The 20,735-nt window shown below is 34.8% G+C and overlaps 1 protein-coding gene across 7 annotated transcripts in view; it reads left to right on the top strand.

Annotated features, from left to right (window-relative positions):
• Window positions 1-20,735, top strand: part of ZMYM1 (zinc finger MYM-type containing 1) — an 84,402-nt gene that overhangs the window by 14,809 nt on the left and 48,858 nt on the right. For 2 of the 7 annotated variants that reach the window (XM_087446321.1, XM_004425931.3), the window contains 9 exons: window positions 2,228-2,397; window positions 3,538-3,610; window positions 4,725-4,974; window positions 10,416-10,590; window positions 10,682-10,894; window positions 12,705-12,858; window positions 13,740-13,877; window positions 14,064-14,101; window positions 14,632-18,700. In XM_087446321.1, coding sequence (XP_087302447.1) covers window positions 2,239-2,397; window positions 3,538-3,610; window positions 4,725-4,974; window positions 10,416-10,590; window positions 10,682-10,894; window positions 12,705-12,858; window positions 13,740-13,877; window positions 14,064-14,101; window positions 14,632-16,944 — 3,513 coding nt within the window. In that variant the 5' untranslated portion in view covers window positions 2,228-2,238 and the 3' untranslated portion in view covers window positions 16,945-18,700. Of the gene's footprint in view, window positions 1-4; window positions 890-2,227; window positions 2,398-3,537; window positions 3,611-4,724; window positions 6,413-10,415; window positions 10,591-10,681; window positions 10,895-12,704; window positions 12,859-13,739; window positions 13,878-14,063; window positions 14,102-14,631; window positions 18,707-20,735 lie in introns of those variants that run through there. The other 5 variants (XM_087446324.1, XM_087446323.1, XM_014784130.2 and 2 more) reach the window with 5 other exon arrangements.

Raw genomic sequence — 20,735 nt, 5'->3', positions numbered from 1 at the left:
AAGATCACTTCTCTAGCAGGTGCCTGGAACCTCAGAATATTTTGGGGACTTCAAGAAGAGAGGAATTCACCAAAATCTATAGGTATTACAGGTGGAGTCTGTTGACAGGTTCTTGGCTTGGCTTTCCTGGCCTCGATAGGCCTTTGAAGTTCAATCTGAGATTCCTTATAAAAAGTTCCAGCAAAGCAGATTTAAAAGAGTTTATATGATCAATTGCTATTCTTGGTGTACATATGTAAATAATTGGGCCAAGTTAACTGATTAGTCTTAATTTGGCTATATTTAGTAAAAATGAGGGTGATTTTAGAGAGAAAAATTATGTTTCAGTAGAAACTATAATACACACTTGTGGATATTAGATTCTAGTTCTGTAAATTGTCTTTGAGGTTTTTGTTTACTATCTGTAAACTGGCTATTATGCTTCCTTGTTGACTTTGACCCCCAAGCCTGGAAGGACACTTGGATTATTAGAATTTCTCAGATGTTGTCAAAGGCAAGTAATCTTTCTAGAGTTGGATATGTCATACAATGTCTAGACTGGTTTTCAAGACTGTTCTCTTGGATTCCCCAAGGGATTAGATCTATTCTTCAGGGACTATTCAAATATGGGTTGTCTGTATACTACTTATTTTTCTGGCCAGATATTTGATGATAAAATGTGCTTTTAGATGTTGTACTAAAATTGGTGAATGAGGTGCAAAAATTCTAATAACATACAATGCAAAATATAAGCCAGTACCCAAGAGTATTTTCAGTCTCAGGTTGAAAAATTTCATTCCACAGTTTCCCCCTCTTCACCCCCTTTCAGCAGGAAATAGCCAGAATGATTGACACTCTGCTTCCTACAAGAATGAGGAAGGGAAAAAAAGACAGTGGGGATTGAAGCCAGGTACCTGAGGGTTACTGTAAATATTCAATAAGATTACCTTTCAACCTTGTTATGAAAAGAAGTTAATCTTGTCAATTTGCTATTTTGATGTTTAACCTGAGGGGTAACTCAAGGGTGACAAGGATTTATGAGCTTGTTTTACAGAATAAAGAGAATGCCTTCAAGGATTGCAGGATAACCAGCCCCCAGCCCAGAAGTTGATGCCCAGAAGTCAGATTGCCCAGGGGCTTATTGAGAGTGAAAGAAACATGGATTATGCTTTTGTGTCTCTGAAACTCCTCCTGCCACACCCCTTAGTTCTATAAAACCCCCTGCCTTCTTTTCTTAAGGCAGATTTGAGAGAACTCATGCCTCCCACCTTCTCCTCTTGGCCATTTCGAATAAACTCTTTTCCATCTCCAAGCACCGATGTCTCACTGTTTGGCTTACTGTGCATTGGGCACACGAACTTGAGAATTAAGAGGTTCAGTTACAGTGCCATTTACCAAGAAAGAGAACGTGTAAAGCATGTTTATAGTGATAATATAAGAGTATAGTTTTAAGTCTCTTGAGTTTGAGGGACCACTGGGACATCCAAGTGGAGATAATTAATAGGCAATTAGTTATATGGGCTGCAACTCAGGAGTATAGGGGAAAATCAGCCTATAGATGATAGTTGAATTTAAGGTTGTGCTCATACAGCAAGTGAGAAGAGTCCTGGGGAATTGTGCTTTGGAGGAACACAAATATTTTAGAAGCAAGTGAAATAAATGAGAAGACGACTGGCAAAGAAATAGGAGAAACAGATCTTGGAGTCATAGGATTCATGGAAAGAGAGAATTTCAAGGATGAGGGAGGGAGTGGTCAGAGAGGGCAATAGCTTTAGAAGTTGGATCCTTGAATGTATTTTAAGTCCTTAAATGTGAGGACCAGTAGGAGGGAAAGAGGAGTTGAAGATGCAGATGATAATGGGCTCTATAGGAGGGCAGTGTGGGAGAGAGGTAGTGAGTACAGGTGGTTGGATTAACCTCAGATAGAAGGCTTTGTATTTTCTAAGACTGTTTGATAAGTTAAAAATAAACTTGTAGGTTTGGTGTTTTTATGCTATAGTTAGGCCTAGGGGAATAGAAATGGAGAAGACCAGTCCCAGAAGAAAGCGTAGAGGTATATCTACCGGAGAGGTATAAAGCAAAGTTATATTGGGGAATAATGGATAAAGAAAAGGAAGCCAATGTTGGTACTGTGAAAGAACCTTGAGGCCGAGCTGTCTAAAGACCCTTTTGTACTTCTAGAAAATTACCATATTTAAAAGGACTGATTTTAAAATTAGACTCTTCATCAATTTATATTTTATTTTAGGAATCTGGAAAATGTTCCCCAAGAAGAAGCCCATTAGTTTGGAACTGAAGGATTCCTTTGCATCAGATACTAAGATGAAAGAATCACTGGTAGATAATGAATGTGACAAGGCAGTGGCACCACAGCTAGGGGAGCTAAATGAAATTAAGACAGAACCCGACAATTCTCAGGTAAATATTTTACCTTATTTTCTTTTTTTCTAGAGCAGCATTTAATTATAAATTTTAGTTATTAAGATGCTGGTTTATTGGTTGAAAATCGTAAATCCTTATCATCCCCAAAGCAGTTGATCAAATGATACAAGGTGTGTGCTATTAAATGCCGTAACAAGTATACACAAGAATGTGATTTGAGAGAAGAATGGACTGTTTGGAATTTGGTTTTGGATTGATAAAAGGATTGCTTAGGATATTATGGGCCTAACTAAAGTTACCACTTTTTTGTTTTCATTTTTCTTGAATAGAAACAATACAAATAACCCATTATATGTTTTTATGCTACTGCCTCTATTAAGTGGTAGAATTAGTAAATTTTAAATTCTTAGAATTTTTTTCTTTATAATTTTTTTATCCAAAATAGTTTCATGTTTATTCTTAAACTTTTTTAGGCGTATCAGATGCTAAAAAACATATAAAGGATAAAGTGACTAAAACTGTGAGTGTTCTTAAGTAGGGCCAAATTTCCTTAGAATGTTTGCATATGAACCACTTGAAATTTCTAACGAAACAAAAAGTAAATTCAGTTTTAATTTATTTCTAGTATTCTGTTTAGCAATAGGCCTAAAGTAAATCAGTATCAAGTAAGGATATGACTCCCATTGAGCTGGTGACACTGGGGAATGTTGTCCATTTAGGAAGTATCTGTTGCTTCTTCAACCCATGGACATTCAAACACATAGATCATGTTTAGATAGATTACCTGCTGCTCTGAAAAAATCCTCCTTTGTCAGACTCATTCAGCCCAATCTAACAATTTTTGTGTTTAAGGTCTTTATGAAGACAATTAGCTGTTAGTGATTAGAACAAGGAGGGAAAATAGGTGTCATTATTAAGTCTGTCTATTTGTAGTAGCTACTGAGGGACTGTGTTAACAAAAATTTTTGAAGTCACATCTGAGTACAATAGAAAATAATGCAGTAATTGATTGGTATTATCAGCCAAAGGTCACCAAAAGGGGAGTGCTTACATATGTACCATGGTTCAGTTCAATTATACAATTCACTGAACAGACTTGAGCATAATTTGTCATTTTCCATAGAATGGCTGGTTGTTTTAAACACATTGTATTCATTATTTTCAACTCTTTTTTAGGAGTATTGTCAAGCCCAACAGCCCAAAACTCAGGAGAATGAACTGAAAATAAATTCTACGTTTTCAGACAGTGGTAACAGAATTGTTTAAGTTAATCATATTTATTCTGACCAATATAGTAGTCAATTTATTCTACTTCTTAATTTTATTTTATTTATTTATTTATTTTTGGTGAGGAAGATTGGCCCTGAGCTAATATCTGTTGCCAGTCTTCCTCTGCTTTGTATATAGGACGCTGCCACAGCATGGCTTGATGAATGGTGTATAGGTCCGTGCCTGGGATCCAAACCCAGGAACCCTGGACTGCCAAAGCAGCGTGCGAACTTAACCACTACGCCACTGGGCTGGCCCCCTACTTTTTTTTTTTTGTTTTTTTTTTAACATTAACTCAAATATACCTTTTAATGTTTTCTCATAGTCTTCATTTTTTTCATGGTTGCATATTTATTCCATCATATTGATAACATCGTAGTCCCTGTAATCACTTTCCTGTTCCTGGGTATTTGGGTTATTTTCAGTTTTCATATTTAAAAGGAATATTGCTGTATACTTTTGTCCTATTTTCAATTGTAAGACTATGCTGTAAACATATATAAAAATCAAGAGAATTTATATGCACAGGAAAACATTTGCTTTCTAATTATTTTGAAGAGACTAACTTATTAAATTATTGGAGATATTATTATGGTTTAAAGATGCAATGTAATCCAATTGCTGCAGGACCTAAATTTATAATGTCATAGCGACTATTGACTAATCCTGAATTAAATGTAATCACTTTGATGTGTTTGGCTTTTTAAATTAAGATAAATATATTTTTCATTTTTGTTGCGTATTATGTGAAACTAAAAAGTAATGAAATATGTGCAAACTTGCATTTCTCCATTGTGAGCTAAATTTTTTTTTGCCTCAGTGTTCACATTTAAAAAATAATGCTTTGCATTAAAAAACGTAAAAAGTTCAACCTGCTATAATTAACATGCCACTTATTTTTTCAGGCATGTGGGCACATTCCATGATAGTACAGGATTATCAGGATCTTATAGACCGAGCATTGGCCCCCTACTTTTTTAGAATGCCTTTGAATAGTGCATTGTTTGTTTTGGGTTTCAAATCCGGGAGAAGTAACCTCTAAAAGAAAATGAAAGAAGCATGCTAATTTTTTTCTTTCTGTTTTGTGTTTATAGCTTCACAGTTGACTACTGGCATTCAGCTTTCTCTGGCATCATCTGGCATGAGTAAAATGCTTCCTTCAGTTTCAACTACAGCTATTCAGGTTTCCTGTTCTGGTTGTAAAAAAATTCTTCAGAAGGGGCAAACAGCTTATCAGAGGAAAGGGTCTAGTCAGCTTTTCTGCTCCACACCGTGCATCGCTGAATACATCTCATCTGCCAATTCACCAGCAACTCCCAAGAGAACTTGTTCAAACTGCTCAAAGTATATAATTCTAAATTACACTCCCTATTACTTCCCTACAAAGATCTTGATCAGAGTGTTGGTTGTAATTTTCTACATTTTCACTTTTTCTGAAGAAGTATCACCTTGGTTTAGTGAAAAGAAGCTGCTTCTGCTTTCAGTTCCTCTAATACATTCTTCAGAAATAGTTTTTTTGTTTATTGAGAGATTTGCAGAAATGAAAATGTGAGGAGTTCTGTTTCTCTTCAACTTTAAATAATGTGACTTCCAAAACTTATTTTCCTACTTTTTCCACTTGGAATTCTCTATATGTGGGATTATTATATGCCCATTGTATTTTATCATTTAACTGTATAGGGAGCAACTACTAAAAAATTAAGCATTTGACAGTTATTTTGGATCTTCCAAGGTGTAAAATTATGTGTTTCTCTTGTAATGGTAAATGAAGTTATTTAATTGTTTTGAAAAATTTAATAGCCATAGGTAAACATAGATGGACGAATGTAATCTTTTCAAGATTTCTATGATCTATTGTTGGGGTCTTTGTTGCTAACTTTTTTACTTATGTGAGGCACTTTGGATACAGAGAAAGCAAGTAGTAGTAATTTCATAATGAATTAGTGAAAAATGTCCAGAACCTTGAACTCTACCCTGAGATGTATAAAGGATCAGTGCTTCACGTGTTCAGAGCCTCCTTATTGTACTATAATTCTGGTTGGTTTGTACTCATTAAATGCAAATACTAAGTTTTAAATGTCATTGTTTCAGAACAAGAAAACACATAGGCCACCAATTTTGCTTCTAAATATAATAAATTCCTTTCAAATAATGTCTTGTTTTGGAATCAGATTGCCATAATTTGAATCTTGCTTCCTTCATTTACAGTTACATTTTGCTACTCAAAGTGTGATCCCTGAGCAGCTGTCATCTGGGAGTTTGTTAGAAATGCAGAATCTCAGGTCTTGCCCAGACCTGCTTAATCAGAACTGCATTTATCCCCAGGTGATTCAAATACATGCTAAAGTTTGAAAAGCATTGAGAACTTCTTTCTTAGTATTCCCATCTGTTTTAATAAATGTACATAAGAATTATGAGCATTAAATAATATATTTAAGGTATCAGAACAGTACTGGCATTTATTAAGAACTCAGTAAATTTTAGTTATCACTATTATTATTCTCTTAGCAAACTCACAAACCCTTTTTATTGGTTGCTTCAGCTCCTTGTTTGACTGCTGCTTCAGGTCTCACTCCCTGGGACTCTACTTGCCTTTCTCTTGTGCTTTTTCAACTCTTCAATACTATGCTTTGTCTTTTTTCTTTTTTGCTATGCACTATATGGCACTCTCTTCAGCCTGCTTTCTTTCTCTGCAGAATCAAAACTGGAAGGGACCTTAGAGATCATCCAGTCCAAACATTTTATTTTGGTTTTGAGGAAACTGAGGCCCTGAAAAGTTAAGGTACCTTGTTGCTGTGTTGAGTTTACCCGTTATACATCTTTAGCAGATGTCTCAAGACAGATTGAAAAGGCTGTTAGTGTGTAAGTTGTTCTCTAAGGCAAGGAAATCCAGTATGAGCAAAAATACGAAACAAGTTTTCCTTCCTTTGGAATAAAATTTTTTTGATACAAATACTATTTTATAGGTTGGCAGAAAGGTGGTAGTAATGCTTAGACTGGGAGAGGCCATCTACCCATTGTTCAGAGTAACCTATGCTTTTTTCAAAACTTTTTTATTCTACATTCATTAGCCTCTTGTACTAATATTTAGTTTCTAAGATGTTATAGGTAATTACCACTTATTGTTGAAGTTTCTTTTATGGCAGTGATTTGAAATCTGTTTTGAGTTAATGCAGTTTTTATTCTATTTCATGAGCCAAATGAAAGAGCTTTGAAAATGACGTTTTAAATCATATTAGAAAAATAAGACTTTTTTTTGAGAGCTGTGTATTTCAGTGTTGTTTCTGCACTTAGGTATGCCAGTTAGAACCAACCAGAGATCCTGGAAGCAATCAATAGAGTTCAGAATAGGCCCATGCACTAATGCCGTAACATTTATTTGTAGAAAAGTTGTTCAGACCTATGCTCAGAGTTTGTTCAAGCTGTTTTTAGGCACTTGTAACAAAATTCATTTTTTGATTTTTTTATTTATAAGGCCTTAGATTAGAAGCGAGCAATCTAGTGTGCTGATAGCAGCAAAAACCAGTAAGCATTTTCAGACTTCCACGCTTCTGCCGATGCAGTTCTTCTGCCTCCCTTCCCATCTGGCTCATTTCTTTCTGTCTTAAAGGCCTGCCTCAGATATCTTTACCTCTTGTCTATTCCCACACCATTCCTTCCTCTCCTCTTACTACCCCCAACCTTCCCCAGATTGATTGTTCCATGGTCTGTGTTTTCATGGTGTTCATAACTCCCAAAGCATTCATTGATCATAAAATTAATGTTTTTGAAGAATTGATATTGCCCTGGTTAGACTATGAACCTCTTGACATTAGGGGCTAGATTATACTCATTTTTATATCACCAAGGCCTAAACACTACCTGGCACACAGTGAATCCTAGAAAAGTTTTTGTCAAATGAAGTACAAGGATAGCACAATTCAGGTACTGCATTTAGAGCTATATTTTAAACCAGTTAAATGACTGATGTGATAGAGAAATGCACCTGTTATTTTGGGTGCCATCTCTTTAAGAAGGAGATCCTAATACATTAAAAATTTATAAATTTTGAAGTGTTAAAATAGTGTTGATTTCAGGAGTATTTCATCTGGAAAACTATTATGCTGAAAGATTGATATTCTGAGGGTTCTAGGTAGCCAGATATCTTGGCATTGCCTGTAGCAGCAGTTCTCAAATTTTCTGGTCTCTGGACCCATTTACACTCTTAAAAATTGTTGAAGACCCAAAGAGCTTTAGTTTATATAGGTTATGTCTACCAATATATACTGTGTTAGAAATTAAAACTGAGAAATTTTTAACTATTAACTCATTTAAAAATAATAAACTTCAGTGCCTGTTGACATAAATAATATTTTTATGAAAGATAACCGTATACTTTTTTAATTTATTGAGAAGAGAAATTTTAAGAAAAACTTAGTGAGCATTGTTTTATCAGTTTTGCAAGCCATTTTAATATCTGGCTGGATTTTCATGTCTGCCTCTGCATTCAGTTTATTGGAAAATGTTATTTTAGTTGAAATCTGAAGAAAATCTGGCCTTACAAATATGTGGAAAAGGGAGAAGTGTTTTAATAGCCTTTTAGATAACTGTGGTTGCTCTTCTTTGATACTACACCAGAAAACAAATGGTGGTTTCCTTTTCTTTTTTTTTTTGTGAGGAAGATCAGCCCTGAGCTAACATCCATGCTAATCCTCCTCTTTTTGCTGAGGAAGACCAGCTCTGAGCTAACATCCATTGCCAATCCTCCTCCTTTTTTTTTTCCCCCCAAAGTCCCCCAGTAGATAGTTGTACGTCATAGTTGCACATCCTTCTAGTTGCTGTATGTGGGACGTGGCCTCAGCATGGCCGGAGAAGTGGTGCATCCGTGCACACCCTGATCCGAACCCAGGCCGCCAGTAGCGGAGCGAGCACTCTTAACCGCTAAGCCACGGGGCCGGCCCACCGGAAAACAAGTGGTAGTTTCTTAAGGATTAGTTGTGATGTGGAATCTGAAACCATATCAGTGAATTTTTTGTACTGTTAATGTTAAAATTCATTGGTCTATTTGTACTTTGAATGATTCTTTTACCCATGAATGATTTGCATTACATGCTATCATTTGGAAAATATTGGTTCACTGAGTTATGTAGATCTTCCAAATGTTGACAGATTTCATTATGCAATATTTTTAAAATCACATTTGTTAAAAAAAAAAATCACCACTAATCTCATTAGGAAAGTCTTAAGTGTTGGGAAACGATGAAGCTGGAGGTGGCAGATACAAGTTTTCCAAAATTCTAATTTTCAATGAAGGCTCAAATCTTATTGTTGGCAATAAATATTGGCAGTTGTTTTCCTTGAAGTAACAGTTTTACTTTATTCATTTTTGAGAAAATATCTGCCAGATACTCAGTTCTGGTTAACAGTTTGTCTGATAGTTGTTCTTTCAAGTAAAAATGTGTTGTGTGAAAAAAGTCTAACTCACATTGTAACCCTTGAACGTTCCCACATGAGATTTTCCTTGAGACAACCATCATACTTGGGTGTGCAGGGGAAATACTTATGCCTGTGTCTCATTTCATCACGCAGAATAATGAAAAGTTGTACTCAAGGATCAAGTTTAATAAAGTGAATAATTTTTACAGCAAATGCATGGCAGTGAATAACACGAATACTAGTACATTTTGGTGCCGCTGCCTTGATTTGTATAAAAGCTCTGGCAGTTTTACCCACCATTGCTTTTTCATTCTTCCCAATTTATTGAGGTGAAATTCATATAACAACCATTTCAGTAGCATTTAATACATTCACAGTGTTGTGCAGCTACCACATCTAGTTCCAAAACATTGCTGTCACTCCAGAGGAAAAATGCCTTATCCATTAAGCAGTGTCTCCCCATTGCCCTCCCTCCTCTCCCCTCGGCCCTTGGCAACTACCGATCTCTGTGTTCTGTTTATGAGTTTATCTATTCTGGATATTTCATATAAATGGAATCATACAGCATGTGACGTTTTGTGTCTGGCTTCTTTCCCTTAGCATGTTTTTGAAGTTCATCCATGTTGTAGCATGTATATCAGTACTTCTTTCCTTTTTTATAGCTGAACAATGTTCTGCTCTATGTATATGCTGCAATTTGTTTAACCATTCATTCATTGATGGACATTTGAGCTGTTGCCATCTTTTGGCTGCTGTATATAGTGCTGTTAGGAACATGCACGTACATGTACTTTCTTGAGTACTTATTTTCCATTCTTTGGCGTATATGCCTAGGAGTGGAATTGCAGGGGCCCACTGTTGCTTTTGCACCATTAATTCAAATGTCAACACAGTGAAAAAGGCAAATAACATCTTAATATTATGAAAATAGTTTTGATCTTGTGAACCCCCTGAAAGTATCTGGGAGATCCCCAGGGATTTGCAGACCATACTTTGAAATCCTCTGTCCAGTAGATTCCAAAGTTGGTCAGGTATGATTTCTCATCATCATTCTGTTCTCACTAACACCAACTAATACAGGCTAGGTAATCCTCAAAACTGCACTAGCGGATGTGTTTTATAATTCCTACTTTATAGTTGAGGAAATAACATTTAGGGAGGATAAATGACTTATCTATTGTTACTTAATAATAGAACTAGATGCCAAATTCAGGTTTTCTTATTTCAAGGCTGATGTTGTTACTACTAATTCACAGTTCTTCAGGTAAATGAAACAATGGGGGAGAGGGTGGTTTGTGGGAGTGATTTAGCTTGTGAAGAGAAAAATTATAATTGTAAAAGTGTTTAATGGTGCTCTTATTTATTTTTAGAGACATTTTAAATCTAAAGGATGTGATCAGTGTCCAGCTGGAAGATACTACCTCTAGTAAAAATTTTTGCAGCCAATCTTGTCTTTTGTCATATGAAGAAAAAAGAAAACAATTTGTTACCATATGTACTAATAACATTTTAACCAAGTGCAGCATGTGTCAGAAGACTACTGTTGTAAGTTGCAATTTTTTTAAAACCCTTAGGAACCCTGATTATTCTGCTTAAATATCAGAGCTTTTACTGAATCTTTTTTCTTCAATCCTAGATTCAGTATGAAGTAAAATACCAGAACATGAAACATAGTCTTTGCAGTAATGCCTGTTTTTCCAAGTTTCACTCTGCTAACAACCTCATCATGAACTGTTGTGAGAACTGTGGCGCTTACTGTTACAGTAGCTCTAGTCTGTTCCATATACTTCCGATGGAAGGACAGTCTCATTACTTTAGTAGTTCAAAGAGTATTACAGCATATAAGCAGGTATGGATAAAAATCTGTTGCATAAAGTGAGGACCGCTCCATTTGAATCTGACTGAATAGGAGTCAAATGAAAAATTGGAGATTGAGTTCCTTCCATTGGTTGCCTTGTGAATGGTTCCATTTTGGGGAAATGTGGGGATGTAGATTTTAGTACCATTGGACATAGTTTCAGTTGTAAGATGATGAAGGAGATGAAATAAAAGACTACTGACAGTTCCTTCTTGCATAACAATTCATAAGAGCTGTATGGAGATTTTCCTAAAGAATCTCAGGGTAATAATCTTACCTTGAAGAAAAGGCAAGCAGTTTTTAATTCCATTTATTTAATTCCTACACCTGAGCAAAGTTAAGATGAATCAAGTATGTCATGTGCTTTTTCTGAATCAGTCATAGGAGGAAATAAACCAATGAGAAATAATCCCCTATTTCTGATAGGAGAGCCTTGAGTGGGTGGTTCTGAGAGCAGAGAAGCTGGCCCACTTGGTGGACTAAGTGAGGTGAACACAATTAGTCATCTGATCCCCTTTCATGAGGTGGAACTGTCATATATCTTGCTTGTTCAGATGATGCTTTGAGACCCAATATAAATTCTTCCTTAGAAACAAACAATTATATTGAGTACTCAGTTATTCAGCCTGTGTGATGGGGCGGGGCTGACCTGGATGTATGGAGTGAAAAAGCACCACCTAACACTACGCCCTGCGTGTAAGATATTGTGCGATAGTGATCATGGAGAAAACCCATATTGTTAGTGAACTATAATCAAGAATTAGAAAAATGTTCAAATTTATGAATCTAAATACGGGGTATCTTTTTATTTTAAAAAGTAGATTGTTTGGTAAAATTGTAATTATTTTGGCCACATCTTCATAGAGTGTATTAGTTTACTATTAGCTTTCTCAGATGAATAGTAAATTAATTATAAATTATACCACTAATGTTGTTTAAGTTAAATACTGGTGAATTGTTAGGGGTTTCTCAAAATATAAAAATTGATACTAATAAAAGATAAAAATAGAAATTTTCAAAATTATACTCAACTTTTTGTTTCATTGTTCCTTTGAGTATTCTATTCTTTCACAGAAAAGGAAAATCTGTACAAGTTATTTTCGTTTGTCTTTGCACTTTGTGCCCCCAAAAGCAGTTCTGTTTCGTCATTGCTATTGGTGTTAAGTCCAGGAATAATGGTTCATGTTTCACTAGAAAGAATAGGTGGTGAACCTCACAGTTTATATCCTTTTCCTTTGCATACTTACTGCTTACTGAATGCACTGTATTCTATACCTCTTACTGCTTGTATCCTGCTTTCTTAGAGTATGCTTGCAATTTTTACCATGAAGTTAGCCTAGAAAAACAGTGATTCCCACAGCATCTTGTAACATGTGTTAAGCACCCTTTTCTGGCTTCTCCTTAGCACCAACAGAAGGCTTTCCTGAGTTGATGCCCAAGCTGGCATTGAGGAAAGACCTATAATTATAAGACTTTTGTTTATTTATCCAGTTGATTACTTGTAATGATGAACATCTTCTATGACCACTTTCTTCATTGCTTGCATATGTATTATTATTGCTACTAATATATCTGACAAATAATACAAGTAGTTATCTAATAGATTGACCAGTTTCCTTTATTTTAGTCATTGCAATCTATAGTGCCTTTTTTTCTGGTTTTTAAGAAAGTGTAAAAATGTGGCCTCATTGTCATTATTTGTAATATTTCAACTAAGAGCAGTGGTAGTGGGTATTTTTTTGTTGGTTAGCAATGTATGTCATATACTAGGAATATGAATATTATTTTAATCTCTAAACAGAAACCAGCCAAAACACTTACATCTGTTCTTTGCAAATCATTGAAGCCCTCAGATGAAATGATTGAGACTACCAATGACTTGGGGAAGACAGAGCTTTTCTGCTCTATTAATTGTTTCTCTGCTTACAGTAAAGCTAAGATGGAATCTTCTACAGGTAATGGTTGTTTAGCAGTTATCAGAGGTTTAGTAATTTGAAGAATATTACTGCTTTCCTTTACTTTATAACCTTGATTCATTTTCCAATTAAACTGACTTAAAAGTCAATCCAAAACTTGTTGCAATGTTTTCAAGTATTTTTATATAAAAGGAAGGCTACTTCACCACCAGAGATTTAATACTTATTTGTAAAGATTGTTGTCTTAGACTATGGAATCTTGTACTTAGCCCTGCTTTGTACAAGGCTGTTAGTTACATTTTTCACGTGAAGTAGAGGTAGTTGGAAATACTTTGAAGTTCACTGATAGAAAAGCATAAATAATCCAGGGTCAACTAAGTATTCTATCAGAGAGCCTCACATAGGACCATTGGTGCTATTTACCTAGACAGTAGAGTGCATGATGCCCCTGGGGCTTATACATCTTGCACACTGGCTTATTAGAGAAATCGCTGCAATACTAGCTTAAACACCAATCTAGATCGTTCAAGTTGGGGTTTATGAATTCTGGAAGAGTTAGAAATGATACCACCCATTAGGAGATTCTATAGGAATCTCTTTTCTCTTCTTCATGGGTAATTTCACAGTAAAGATTTGCTTGAAATTTCAAGCAAATGATATAAAAGGACTGAAAAATTGTGTGCAAAGGTAAAAGATATAAGATGATAGGAAATGCAAATTTTTAGTTTAATGTTGTTATTAATGTTAGTCTAAATAACCTGGCTATCCCTAAGCCCTAATAAAAGTTACTCCAATACCCAGCAATACCTAAAGCTATTAGGTATTTGCATTGTTTGTTGAAAGACTTGTTCTTAAACAGTGCTTTGTGATTGATTGATTCTGCCTGGTTTATAAGAAATCTTTTTGTTTATTTTTATCAGTAAATGTTTCCATGGTGCACGGTGTTTCAACGGAGCTCCTTTCTCCAAAGAAAGATACAACTCCAATTATAAGCAATATAGTGTCATTGGCAGAAACTCATGTTGCCCTGCCCATCGTGAACTCTGATGTCTTACAAGGTAAAAAGTGATGTGAAGATATTTGACATATATAACATACACACTATTTTGCCATACGTGATGAATCTATCTGTATTCTAAGTTTGTTTTTGTTGCCTGATATGAGATAAGCAATTACAGTTTACGATGCTATTTTATAGATTGTAGTATAAGATCTTTAATTTATGCTCTAATTTATTTTACTAGGTACAGTTTCTTCAGTAACAGCAAATGTCATTGCAGATGTAAGTTTTATTCTTAATTTTTTTTGCTGCTGTCTTTTCTTTTTTAAGCATATTTTGTATGGGTGTGTATATTCATTTATATATTTATAAGCATATTCATTCCAATTTTGATCCTAGAGCTCAAAAAAGTAGAGCAATAAACACCTTCTGATATTCACATTCAATTTTCCAAATCTCAAGTTTGACTTGAAATTATTAATAGGAATATTTAAACAGAAGTATTGCTAGTCATAGTTTTTCCTTTGGGGTCTTTAATTGCCTTTTTTAAAATTTATTAAGCAATTCTAGTCACCTGAGCAATAAAAATTATTTTTGTCACAATTATATACCTAAAGATCCTTTGAACATTTAATGCTGAATCTAGATAGCAAATGAATAAGTTATAAATAATTGTTAATGTTTCCCCCTAGCAGACCTCATACTGTAACTCACCCATTCATTTTATTGTATTAGAATAGATGTGTTCGATGTTTTAATTGATTATTTGAAAACTGTTAAAACAAACGTTGTTTTATCATTTTCTCTCAAAGATTTCTAAGAGTTCACCCAGTGAATCAAATAGTAGTGTTGCTAATAGTAGTGTGGAACAGCCAAGCCTTTCACCGTCTTCATCAATACTCGGTCAGCGTACAGCTGGCTCCAGTATAGAAGTACAAAAAGATCAAGTGTCAAAACAAGATGCTACATACAGTATGAAATCTGTGAAAATAAGTGATGGACTATGTCATCCAAAATTTACATCCAAAGTACAAAAAGTTAAAGGTAAATCACGAAATATTAAAAAATCTTGGCGTTCAAATTTGCAGCATTTGGGAAACAGTTTTAAAAAGGATGTGATATTCTGTTATTCGTGCCAGTTGTTCTGCGAAAAAAAATTTAGCTGTGGAGGAGAGTCACTTGCAGCCCAAGGAATTTCTAATTGGAAAAAAACTCTGGAAAAATTCAGAAAGCATGAAAAAAGTGAAATGCATTTGAAGTCATTGCAATTTTGGAGGGAATACCAATTTTGTGATGAAGCTGTCAATGCTAATTTACCTATTCATGCAAAAAAGATTGAAGAAAATAAAAAGTACCTAAAGCTTATAATTGAAAATATTTTATTTTTTGGAAAGCAGTATTTACCCTTAAGAGAAAATGACCAGTCTGTTTCATCTGTGAATAAAGGCAATTTTTTAGAATTGGTAGAAATTAGAGCAAAAGATAAAGGAGAAGAAATATTTCGACTTATGAATTCACAAGTTGAATTCTATAATAGTACACAAATTCAAAATGATATTATTGAAATAATAAAGACTGAAATGTTGCAAGATATTGTGAATGAGATCAATGTCTCCTCAGCTTTTTCAATAATATGTGATGAGACAAATGATAGTGCTACTAAAGAACAGCTTTCAATTTGTGTAAGATACCCACAAAAAACAGCAAAGTCTATCTTAATTAAAGAAAGGTTCTTGGGTTTTATAGATGTTGAAGAGATGACTGGGACCAATTTACATAGGACTATCAAAACTTACCTGCAGCAAATTGGAGTTGATATGAATAAAATACATGGCCAGGCCTATGATAGTGCCACTAATTTGAGGGGAAAATTTAATAAAATTGCAGCAGAATTCAAGAAGGAAGAGCCAAGAGCTTTATACATACATTGTTATGCACACTTTTTGGATTTAGCAGTAATTAGGTTTTGTAAAGAAGTAAAAGAACTCCGAAGTGCTCTAAATACTCTCAGTTCTTTGTTCAACACTATTCATATGTCTGGGGAAATGTCTGCAAATTTTCGAAACATTTGTAAGCTAAGTCAAAACAAAACATGCAAGAAACATACATCACATTCATGTTGGACAGTCCATGATCGTACGTTGCTATCTGTGATTGAGGGTCTTCCAGAGATTATTGAAACACTGGAAGTTGTATCAAGCCATGCTTCAAACAAAAGTTTGGCCAATGAATTGAGTGATTTGGTGACATTGGTTTCCAAATTTGAATTTATCTTTTGTTTGAAATTTCTTTATCGAGTGCTGAGTGTTACAGGAATTCTTTCCAAAGAGCTTCAAAGTGAAACCATAGACATTTTTTCTTTGTCTTCAAAAATAGAAGCAATTTTGGAATGTTTATCATCTGAAAGAAATGATGTCTATTTCAAAACTATCTGGGACAGAACAGAAGAGGTATGTCAAAAAATAACCTGTAAAGGTTTTGAAGTTGAAAGACCTTCTTTTCAGAAAAAAAGAAAAATTCAGAAAACAGTAGATCTTGGCAATTCAGATAGTATGTTTTTTCCTACCTCAACAGAAGAACAATATAAAATTAATATTTATTACCAAGGATTGGATACTATATTACAAAATTTAAAATTATGTTTTTCAGAGTTTGATTATTGCAAAATGAAGCAAATTTCAGAACTGTTATTTAAATGGCATGAACCATTAAATGAAGCAACAGCCAAACATGTCCAAGAATTTTATAAACTTGATGCAGACATCATTCCAGAACTTAGATTTTACCGGCAATATGCAAAGCTCAACTTTGTCATAGATTATGATTGTATCAACTTCATCAATCTTGGCTATTTGTTTATTCAGCATGGTCTTCACAATAACATTCCTTGCATATCAAAGCTATTATATATTGCTTTGTCTTGGCCAATTACTTCAGCAAGCGCTGAAAACTCATTTTCTACACTGCCTCGTCTTAAAACATATTTATGTCGTACCATGGGACAAGAGAAGCTTAGTGGCCTGGCCCTAATGGCTGTTGAGCAGGAATTGGTAAATAAACTGATGGAGCCTGAAAGACTCAATGGAATTGTGGAAAAGTTTATCCATCAGATGAAAGAAATGTAATACTTTCTAAGTTGAATTTACCTAACAGAATTTTGTATTTCTGTTGGACTGTTACAGTTTTTATTTCAAAATTTCGTCTTTTAAGAAAAAAAATTCTTTCATCAGAATATGTAACATTCACTTAGTTCAAAATTCAGAAAACATAGAATGATATACAGTGAAAAGTTTCCTTCCCTTTTATAATACCCAGTTCCCCCTCCCTGAAGTGTTATCTGTTTCTCAAATATCCTTCTGGAGATATTTTTCATAAATGGTACTGTGCAGTGCACACTGTTCTTCAACCTGTCTTTTCCACTTAGAATGCTATTTTTGAGATTGTCCCATATCAGTACATAAAGAGTTTCTTGATTCTTTTTTTACAACTGCATAATATTTCTTTGTATGGATGTACCAGAAAATATTTGAGCAATCCCTGCTGACAAATATTTTCTTTCCAATCTTGCTGTTGTAAATAGTGCTGCATTTAACAACCTTTTTCATAGATCATATTGCACATGAATGAGTTACTGTAAGATAAAATTTTAAATTGGAATTACTAGGTCAGAAGATCTGTGCATTCTTTTTTTTGTGTGAGGAAGATTAGCCCTGAGCTAACTTCCGTTGCCAATCCTCCTCATTTTCCCTGAGGAAGATTGGCCCTGAGTTAACATCCATGCCCATCTTCCTCTACTTGATATGTGGGACGCCTGCCACAGCATGGCTTGATAAGTGGTGTGTAGGTCCGCGCCCGGGATCCGAACCTGCAAACCCTGGGCCACCAAAGCAGAGCGCGTGAACCCAACCGCTACGCCACCAGGCTGGCCCCTGTGCATTCTTATTTTTGATAGATATTGTCAAATAGCTTTCTGTAAGGAGTCTGCCAGTTCACAGTCCCACTACCAACGTGTGAGATTGCCTATTTCCTGGAATCCTTATTAAACAGTGTTATCTAACATTTTGATCTTTGCCAACCTGTTAGTTGAATAATGGTATTTTAACCTCTGGAGGTTAAATCTCAGTGGAGTTTTGTATTTTCACTTAGGAATAAGGTTGGGTATCTGTTTGAGCCATTTGTATTTCTTTTTCTGTGAACGGTCACATTTAAATGTTAAAATTCTAAACCTTGCTGTGTTTTTGGTTGACACAGTAGCTGCATGACACAATAGGAATTCTTAACCTACTTTATGAAAATATAACTATTTTTCAAAGAATGCCAAAAGAAAGGACTCTTTTTCTATCTTTATACTTTAGAAAAGTTTAGATAACAAAGGAAATCTGTTCCTCAAGATTTGAAAGAATTTAGTGGTAGATATATCTAGGCCTGGATTTTTTTTTTTTCGACGAAAACTTCTCTGCCGCTTTTTCCCTTGCTGTATCTTTCTCTCTCTCATCAATTTTTGTAATTTGTCATTTTTCTAGAAAGAGCATACGTTTCATTGAGGCTTTCTTTTAAATGTATTTGCTTAGAGTTGTAGAAAGTATTCTCGGGCCGGCCCTGTGGCTTAGCGGTTAAGTGCATGCGCTCCGCTGCTGGCGGCCTGGGTTCGGATCCCGAGCACACACCGACGCACCACTTCTCCGGCCATGCTGAGGCCGAGTCCCACATACAGCAACTAGAAGGCTGTGCAGCTATGACACACAACTATCTACTGGGGCTTTGGGGGAAAAAAATAAATAAATAAAATCTTTAAAAAAAAAAAAAAGTATTCTCTTAATTTCTTCGATATACCTTGACTTACTTTCTTCATTGATCTTCTGTACATGTTTTCTTTCTTGATTAGGCAATCTATGATTTATTTCATTTAGTTGTTTTTCATACACATTCTTAGATTTATTTATCAATCCTACTTTACTTTTTAAAAAATTATAGTTGATTTTAACATATAAAGATACAAAGAACATAACAAATAACATTCAGTCCTATTAAATCCTAACATTTTGCCATGCTCCAGATTGTTACTGCAGAAGTAAAATACTACAGGTCAAGTTGAAGCTCCTTTGCAAATATTTTCCTGATAACATTCCTCTTCTATTTTCCCCAGAGGCAACGATTATTTGGTATGCATCATTCCATGCGTGTATAATTTTATACTTAATACATAGCCTTGTTTCACATGTTTATAAACTCTATATAAATATAAACTTATATGAGTTGCATCATGCATATCTTTCTGCAATTTGCTTTTTTCCCTCATTGTTTTTGAGATTTATACATGGATTTCTAGTTCATTTATTTTAACTGCTGAATAATACTCCAAATGGAGTATACATGTTCATTCTTTCTCTATTTAAATGGACATTTTATAGTCTCTGATTTTGCACTTTTATAATACTCCAATGAACATTTTTATATGTAGTATGCATTTGTACATCCAACATATATTTGTTGAGCAAGGACTATACATAAGATACTTTCTAGCTACTGGAGATCCAGCAGAGAATAAAATAAGGCCCTGACTCCAATAAAACTTAGCTTTCTAATGTGGAAATCCAAGAAAGATACTAGAAGAGGTTGCTTACCAACTCTTCCTGTATATAGATGATAATACAGAAAAGAATATTTGTATACCTCACTGGGATAAAAGATGAGGCTTTGGAATTGTGGCCAATTAAGCCCTTACCCAAACACCCACCCCTGGCACACCAGTGGGGAAGGTCTGCTCTGGGGTACTTACCTAGAAGTAGACCTGATGGGTCAAGGCTATGTGCATCTTCCACTTTAATTAGACCTCTCAGTGATACCATTTTTCCTCTTCCACCAACAGTATCTGAGTGTCTCCACTGTTCCACAAGCTTACCAACATTTGGAATTGTCATTTTACTTTTTTAAAAAAGAATCTTTGATTTCTATTTTTATCTTTTTTTAAAAAGAAAACAAAATAGAAGGCAGTTAGTTAACTTCTTGTATTGAATGCTTATTGCATATATTTTTATTCTTTTCTGTTTGTAATGAAAGTGCTTAATACTATGAACTTTTCTCTGAAGTCATCTTGGTCTACCATGTGTTTTTCTCATTTTCATTATTTTTTAGCTATTTGCAGTCATGGTTTCTATCTTGTCATGGAAACGAGAATTAATTTCAAGAGGTTGGGTTTTGTTTTTTTTTTTAATTTTCAAATGTTTGTTACTTTTTTTTCTGTTCTATTTCCTCTTTATTTTATTGAGGTCATGATAGTTTATAACATTGTGAAATTTCAGTTGCACATTATTATTTGTCAGTCCCCATATAAATGTGCCCCTTTACCCCTTATGCCCACCCCCCAACCCCCTTCCCCTCTGGTAACCAATAATCTGTCTCTTTGTCCATGTGTTAGTTTATCTTCCACATATGAGTGAAATCATACAATAATCTGTCTCTTTGTCCATGTGTTAGTTTATCTTCCACATATGAGTGAAATCATACAGCGTTTGTCTTTCTCTGGCTTATTTCGCTTAACATAATATCCTCAAGGTCCATCCATGTTGTTGCAAATGGGAGGATTTTGTCCTTTTTTATGGCTGAGTAGTATTCCATTATATATGTGTGTGTGTGTGTGTGTGTGTGTATATATATATATACACACACACACACACCACATCTTTAGCCGTTCATCAGTTGATGGGCACTTGAGTTGCTTCCACTTCTTGGCTATTGTGAATAATGCTGGAGTGAACATAGGGGTGCATAAGCCTCTTTGAATTGTTGATTTCCAGTTCTTTGGATAAATACCCAGTAGTGGGATAGCTGGGTCATATTGTATTACTATTTTTAATTTTTGAGAAATCTCCGTACTGTTTTCTGTTTGTTACTTTTTTTTTTTTGTAGTCTACTA

This window comes from Ceratotherium simum, chromosome 22 (assembly GCF_057802395.1).
Source record: "Ceratotherium simum simum isolate JZ-2026a chromosome 22, ASM5780239v1, whole genome shotgun sequence".
Lineage (NCBI taxonomy): Eukaryota > Metazoa > Chordata > Mammalia > Perissodactyla > Rhinocerotidae > Ceratotherium > Ceratotherium simum.
The sequence above is the reverse complement of the archived record's forward strand: the minus strand, read 5'-3'. Positions and strand labels throughout refer to the sequence as shown.